Raw genomic sequence first — 8,423 nt, forward strand, 5'->3', positions numbered from 1 at the left:
AGAGAATTACCTAATGTTGTGATGAAGCGCGCAACTTTTGAGTCTTTTCGTTCCCTCTAGTCACAAACTTCAATTACAATTTCATGAAACAAATGTCAAATTAGGGTTTTAGAAAGATTAATCAAAGAAATGAAAGTATGATTTTACATGAAAGTGAAAAGGAAAGAGAAAAGAAAGTGAGAAGTATGGTAAAGAAAGAATGTGTTATGTGTAGTGGAGAGAGAAATTGGGAAGTAGGATACGTGTGTTATCTGTAGTGGAGAATCAGAAAAGTAACGTACCAAATCTCCACTCTCCTGCTAAAGTGATCCACAAAATATTACATATTACAAATATCTTTAATTTTTTTATTTAATACAGAAGAAGATCTTTAAAACAGAAAAGTAACTGATCAATTTATCTACTCTCTCCATTCTCCATTTAAATAATAACAAATAAAATAAATTTTAAAATTAAAAAAATATTTTATTAAATTTGAAATTATAAAATGTCCAAATAACCAAAATAAATTGATATAATAAATTATTAAGTAAAGATAAAATGAAAAAAAAAATTAAAAACAGTTAAGAGGAGAATAAGAAATGACACAATGATCATAATACAATAATAAAATTAAATATTAATATAAGAATAAAATAGAAAAAAGAAATAAGAGCAGTTAAGGGGGAATCTCCTTTTTATATATATATATATATATATATATATATATATCTTTAATATTAATTTAAATTATTGCATTGATTTGATCATTGTTAATGACAATAATTTTAAAAAAAATCTTGTAAAATGTCTCCATCTTTAATAAAATAAAATATAAAAAAATAGAGAAAAGATTGTAGTGAAGGAAGAAAATGTGTGTTGATGAAGGAAATGAATGTGAATAAAGTAGATGAGTGTGAATAAATGAGATAGGTAAAAAATGTGGATAAAGGAGATGAGTGTGGGTGAAGAAAATGAGTGTGAGTAAAAGAGATATGAGTATCCGATACTTATATACAAAATGAGAGAAAAAAATTATGAGTAAAAATATTTATCATCTTTAAATTTAAATCTCTGTATTAAAAATAATTATTCTTGTTAGTTGATTTTATAAGGTTTTAAACATTAAGTGGATTCTATTAATGACGATACTAATATAAGATTAACATAAATATTTATTTTAAAAAAATTAAAAAAAAAACTAATATGCGATGAAACCTGGTATGCAGCAAGGACATTCAAGTTGCATCATCCTTAAATTGTTTTTATTTATTTTTTATTTATTTATTAAAAAACTAATTTTAAGGAGTAGGAATAATTTAACATCAAAATTAAAATAAAATTAAGATTGATCTATACATAGATTGATGGGTTAAACAAGTCAAATTAATATAGATCGGTGGATTAAATAAATCCACTTAGGTTGGCAGGTTAGGCCACAGGATTTATCATTCCTAATTAATTTGTAATATAATCTGAAATACAATATTTTAAATAATAAAAAATATTATTAATTAAAATACTTTAATGAATGCAAAGATTTGACTTTTTTTTTTCTTTTAATGAAATTAATATATATTAAGATTAAGGTAATAAATGTTCTATATACATTTTTATTGCCTGAATATGGAGAACTAATTAGTAATTAATACAATTCATTTGTTGATATACTAAAAATGACAGAGGCGCACAGTTTTAACGAATATTAAATTAATTAATAATTAATTAATAATTAATCCAACATAATGATATATTTTGAATAATAAATATATTATTAACTAAAATATTTCAATTATACAGTTAAGTCATACAGGTAGAGAAAAATTGAAAAAAAAAATACTGAAAATATTTTATTCTACATATGATCTTTAAAATATTTTAAATTAGTGCATAATTTGAGTCTTATAAAAACAAGAACGTAAATAATATATTAGAATAAAATAATTTATTATTTATATTTGTAACATATAATGCTATAATCTTATATAATAAATATAATGAATTAACAAGTATTTAAAAAAAGTAACCAACGTATTAATAATCAATTTTTACAATTGCTCCATCTTTTCTACACAAATTATTAAATGGCAATTAAATCAACATCTCAACTTACATAACCTTCTCTCTCCTTATCTATATAAAAAGGAAAGGATTTTTTCTTTTCTTTTTTTTAAAAATAAAATAAATTAAAATAAGATATTTTAGAAGTGTCTCAACCTTATACACGTATCATTATTTAGCTAGTTTATAAATTTTTTTAACACCAAACAATAAAAACATACGGTTAACATTACATTATAATAATATTGTAATATTTAAACTAAAAACATACCCTAAACTCTATATAAAGAGCCAATTCAAAGCAATGTCACATTCTTCTAATTTAACTCGTGAACTTACATTGGAAAATAAAAATGAATGTGAGTAATTTCGCATTTTCCATAGCCATGGCTGTTCTGTGTCTATCTAGCATAGTGGTCACAGAAGCAGAATTCCAATTCCCCAAAGAAATAGCCTCAAAGCTTAGTCGTGACCCTCAAATCCTTTCACTGGCATCAACAGATTATGGCCAAATAGTTCAGAAAACCCCATTAGAAGTTTTTGAGCCATCTTCGGTTAGTGATATCTCAGCTTTGATCAATTTCTCAAACTCTCTTCCCACCCCATTCACCATAGCCCCCAGAGGCAAAGCTCACTCGATTCTTGGCCAAGCCCTAACAGGAAATGGGGTGGTGTTGAACATGACTAACCTCAATGGGTCACTGATTTTTGTTTCAAAATGTGATGGAGAGAATCCATTGAATTGCTATGCTGATGTTGGTGGTGAAGTGGTGTGGATTGATGTGTTGCATGCAACCCTTGAACGTGGACTCACACCTCTCTCTTGGACTGATTATCTGTATTTGACTGTTGGTGGAACTCTGTCTAATGCTGGAATCAGTGGCCAAGCCTTTCGATTTGGTCCCCAGATCTCCAATGTTCTTGAGTTGGATGTTGTCACAGGTATGACTTTCTCAAATCTCACCTTCTTATCAAGTTTAATGCCATGAAAGTCTTGAAAAGTTAGGTAAATTTTGGGAAAATCAGAACAATTTTTTTTTATATGTTTATTGATTTCATAAGTGTTCATTTTTATCTACATTAAAGAATAAGAATTAGTTCTATTTTTTCAGCAAACTGTTTATGAGATTTCAATGTTTTCCTTCCATTATCACGTTTATTCATAAGGAAAATAATAGTTTGACAACTGTTAGTAGGGCAAAGCAGAGCGGGCTGCGCGGGGTGGACTCACCTTTTCAACCCGCATTAGCCTGCCTTGCATAACCCGCAACCCGCACGAGTCAACAGTGGGGCGGGGCAGGCTGGCCCGCAAACCAAAAACAAAAAAAAAAATTGACTTTGGCAGCAGTGGAGTAAATGTTTTGTTTTTCTTCCTTTTTCATTTTAGGGTAAAAAATTATAAGGGTAATTAGAGTTATAATTTCCTTAAGACTCCTTTTTGGTCTAGTTTTGGGTATAAAAATACATATATGATATTTTTCATGTAATTTGGAATAAATAATAGTGGATATGTTAGACAGTGGGTAAGTCAAGAATATTGGAAGGTTAATACTTGGATTATGTAACATTCAATTAATATTTATTGTTGTATTAATCCTAATGTCTTTGTTTTTTATGACAATTTTTCAAGAGAAAAAGTAAAAAAATAATCATTGCATTTCTAAAAAAAAAAATTGAATGCAGGCCAACCCTTGTGCGGGGCGAGACGGAAAGTCTAGCCCGCACTCACTTTTGGGGGCGGGCTGACCTACTTTGCCATCCCTAACTGTTAGAGTATACAACCCTTGATGTGATAGATTTAGAAATAAATATATATGATAAAAGATAAATTTAAAATTAAATAATATAAAAAATATAAAAAAATATTAAAATAATAATATTAGTAGTGGTATAAAAAATATGGGTTGGATTCAATGATACACTTCAACTTTATTAATTTTTTTATTAAGATAGTTTATGAGTATTTTGAATCCATGACACACTCACATCAGGACAAAAAAATCATTAAAACAAAGTTAAATCCCATTAAATTTCAATGAATGATATTGAGAGTCTTAGAAGGATTAGGTCAATAATAGTTTGAACTCATTCTTTATGTTCTGTTCGAATCCGAGTCAATATTCCTAGGATAGAAAAACAGGGAAATGAACATTAAGTATGTTTGTTTCCGTTCAAACGTAAAAATTAAAAAACATCGATTTATGAAAGAAGAAGAAGAAAAACAATACCCCACATGTGAAGAATAGTAAAAAAAATTGAAGAAACTTACATAATACATATTGAAAAATCGAAATTACCTTTCATATAGAAAAGATAATTTTATTTTTATTATAGATATATACAAAAAATATTTTCATAAAATTATTATTATTATTATTATTATCGTTTATAATTTTATTATTATTATTTTTATTTTAAAAAATTATTTTAGTTACTATTATTATTTATAATTTTATTATTTTTATATTATTACTATTTTAAATTTTAAACATATTATTATTATTTTATAGTTTTTGCATTTATATTACTAATTTATTTTCTTTCATTATTATTATTTTATAAATACAGTTATATTATTCTTATAAAAATATATTTATTATATTATTTTATATAATATTATAATAATCCGTTATATTATATATAATTGATTTTATAACATAATCTATTACATTTAATATATAATTGTTTATATCACAAATTTTATAACATAATCAATCACATTTATGCATAATTGATTACAATTATGTATAATCTATTATCTAATAAAATTTGTAACATAATTGATTACGAATTCACATTGATGATTATTTTTTTCCTTTAACCAAAAATAACTTAAAAAAATACACATGTTAGTCTATTCAACCATTCACATGACTTAATGTGAATGAATAACAAAAATCAAAACACATAATTTTTTTATTGGAAAGAAAAATAAATAAAAAATCATTTTGAACCAAAAACAATATTAATGAAACCAAAACTAAATTTTTTTATAAATGTTAGTCTAATTCATTCACTTATATGTGTCAGTGGAGAACTCATCATCTAACATACGTCACTAAACATACCTAAGCAAACATTTTTTGTCAAAAACTTGAAAATAATAAGTAAAATAAACAAATTATAAAGAGGTAAGTTATTTAATGACTTATATATATATATATAATTCATCTATTTTATTTATAGATTATTAATAATTCCTTCATTATTTTTCAAAATCCAATGGATCTTTACACGAACATGAATCAAATGTTATTTAATAAATTTTTCATAATTAAATATTTCTTATTCTTTTATTTGTCCAAAATACATTTTTAAATTTTGTTAAAAATATAAATTTATTATTAAAATCTATTTTCTTATATATATATATATATTTCCATACAAATTTAATTTATTGATTAAATTGGACATATATTAAATCAATTAGAATAAGTTCAATTTTTTGAATTATTTTTTTAATAAATAAAAAAATATATTTTTTATCCCATTTTGAAAAATAAAATCCATCGATCCAAGTTTGTCACTTGTATGCTTAAGTGTATAGAATAAAATATAAATTGTGTTTAAACATAATAAAAACTAACAACTAGGCCAAATTAAAAACATGAAAGAAACATTTATATGTAATTGTCGCGGGATTTCCCCGTATATACCAATATTCTTCATGACTAAAAAAATCAAAGGAAGTATGCAATCATATAATACCAAGATTTCACGTGTAACTACCTTGTCGACCAATCTCTTCTAGTCAAGTCAATATAAGTTAATTAACATGCCTACATGCACATTACATATATTATAATATGTTCATGCATCTCTAAACAATTCAAAATCTCATTTTTCAAAGTCAACAATTATTCAAAGCACCATTTCCACATATTATCTTTCCATTTTCCCATTTTCAATCATGCTATCTTTCTACCCTCACTCATAAGAAGTCCCTTTAGGTACTCCTAATTTATTTTCCCATTTTATCAAACATCTTAAAAAACGATAAAAGAAAAAGAGGAATAGTAGCAATTACCTATTTGACTAAACATAGGTTATTGTTTTGTTGGGTATTACTTGATATTGTCACAAGACTAGTTTGTTGATGTTGACACTTAGATATTTGGAGTTTTTCAATATATTGGCAAAGATCTTGTCTAGTTGTTGAATTTTGTCATGTATTGAGGATGTGTTTTCTTTTTGTGGATTGATATAATTGTATTTGTTGAGCTTATGTATCTTGATCTAGTATGTTATTATGGTTAATGTGTTGTAATGTTTGTTGAATCCTTAACTGGTTGGGTGTTATTTAAATTTTTTTATAAGGATTATGACACCTCTGAAGTACCTCATTTTATTTTATTTATTTATTGCGGATAAAAAAAAAACACTTGAGATTGCCTTGTTTTCTAAATAAGACATGTAATTCTGTTAGGATGCATAGTTTTCTTTCCGCTTATTTGCTTAGGTGCTACCCAATAAGCCTTTTGAAATGAGGTATCGAAATTTTTAAACTTATTTCTATATAAGAGTTGGAACATTCTTAAATGTTGAGTTTAATTTAATTCATTCACTACTTATAAAAAAAACTCTTGGTTTTCATCATTACATACTAATTCCTTTTAAATTTACTTAATGGTTGAATATTTTTAATACATATGTTTGTTTCTTGTGCATGCTTGTCTTCCACATATAAACACTAAGACAAACTACATATGTGGTTTTTTTATACAGGGAAAGGAGACCTTGTGAGTTGCTCTAGGGAGAAGGAGTCAGAGTTATTTTATGGTGTTCTTGGAGGATTAGGTCAATTTGGTGTAATAACAAGAGCAAGAATACTTCTAGGACCTGCACCTACTAGGGCAAGTATCATTTTCTCCCCTTTGTGCATATTTATTTTTTTTCTGTGCAAAACCTATATCAATAATTTGATGTAAAAATAATTAAAGCATACATACAATAAATCATTTAATTGAAACATGCATATGTTTGTATTTTATAGAGACATGTAATAGATCATATTTCTTCAGCTTTTATACTTTTAAAAGTTTACCAAAAACTAATGGATGCACAAACTAACTAACCTCAAAATTATTTACTTTTAACGAGGTAGTTTTCTGTCAAAAATTTGCAGGTGAAATGGCTACATCTACTTTACAACAACTTCACTGCATTTTCGAGCGACCAAGAACATTTAATCTCTTTTACTGCAGCAGATTATGTAGAAGGCATGCTTCTGCTGAATCAGCCACCCTTGGATCTTTCCTTTTATCCAGATTCTGATCATCAAAGGATAACTTCATTAGTAACTCAAAATGGCATAATCTACATCATAGAACTTGTCAAATACTATGACAACAACTCTAATGCATTCGTGGAGAAGGTAGTCAAACAAATGTTGCAAATTTGTCATCTTCTCAGAAACTTCTTTCACAAATCCAAAGATATCATTACATGTGTGGAACAAACTCATTATGTGTATTTCTTGTTTCTTAAATAGGATGTGGCAGATTTGGTAAAAGGGCTAAACTTCGTACCAACATTTATCTTCGAAAAAGATGCATCGTACGAGGATTTTCTGAATAGAGTTCTTGCAGAAGAGTTATTTCTAAGGTCAAAAGGACTTTGGGAAGTTCCTCATCCTTGGTTGAACATCTGGATTCCAAGATCTCGAATCTCAGATTTTAACGAAGGTGTCTTCAAGAACATTATTCTTGCGCAAAACCTTTCTAGCGGAATTGCTTTAATATACCCAATGAACCGAAACAAGTAAGTTTACGAGTAGAAATTAGATGTGAATTGTGAATTTATTTACAAATATGTCAATAGGTTTAGAAGTATCTCAGAGGGTTAAATTGAAGAAAATGCATTCTTATTACTTTACATTGACTAGTGGCATGATCAAACCATAAAATGCAAACCTCAATTTACTTGCTAACATAGTATTAATGTCATTTTATGGATGTTCCTTGGATGGTATTTATGTGAGTGGTTGGTTTTTGAGGTGATTTTTTTTGGGTTTTTTTTTCAATGTTTTCCATTCGTTTGATGTTTGTTTTGAACTTTCTGGTTTTGGAGGCTTCTCCTGAAATTCTGGATCTTTTGTTAGGTGTTAATTTATTTATGGGTTTAGGTTATTTGGATGTGTCATGTATGTCTCTTGTGGTATGTATAAAGGTTGAATCACTCCTGATGTGGAGATATCACATTAATTAGAAATTAGAGTTTTTATTGTATATAAATGGGTGCAAACCTTGCCTTATTAACCGATTTTATGAGGTTTAATTAGACTTAAAAGTTCATTTTATAGTATGGTATCAAAGGATGCAAACCTCACCTTATAAGTCGGTTTTATGAGGTTGAGTTAAATTTAAAGTTCACTTCATAATTCC

General features: G+C 26.8%; 1 protein-coding gene across 1 annotated transcript in view; it reads left to right on the top strand.

The window, feature by feature from the left end:
- The first annotated feature begins 2,349 nt into the window (after positions 1–2,349).
- Positions 2,350–8,423, top strand: part of LOC137823003 (cytokinin dehydrogenase 2) — a 6,729-nt gene continuing 655 nt past the window's right edge. The window contains exons 1-4 of the mRNA XM_068628072.2: positions 2,350–2,982; positions 6,766–6,893; positions 7,166–7,414; positions 7,532–7,800. Of these exons, the coding sequence (XP_068484173.1) occupies positions 2,394–2,982; positions 6,766–6,893; positions 7,166–7,414; positions 7,532–7,800 (1,235 nt within the window). The 5' untranslated portion in view covers positions 2,350–2,393. The remainder of the gene's footprint in view (positions 2,983–6,765; positions 6,894–7,165; positions 7,415–7,531; positions 7,801–8,423) is intronic.

The sequence above is a fragment of the Phaseolus vulgaris genome, chromosome 9, assembly GCF_051622355.1.
Source record: "Phaseolus vulgaris cultivar YP4 chromosome 9, ASM5162235v1, whole genome shotgun sequence".
Lineage (NCBI taxonomy): Eukaryota > Viridiplantae > Streptophyta > Magnoliopsida > Fabales > Fabaceae > Phaseolus > Phaseolus vulgaris.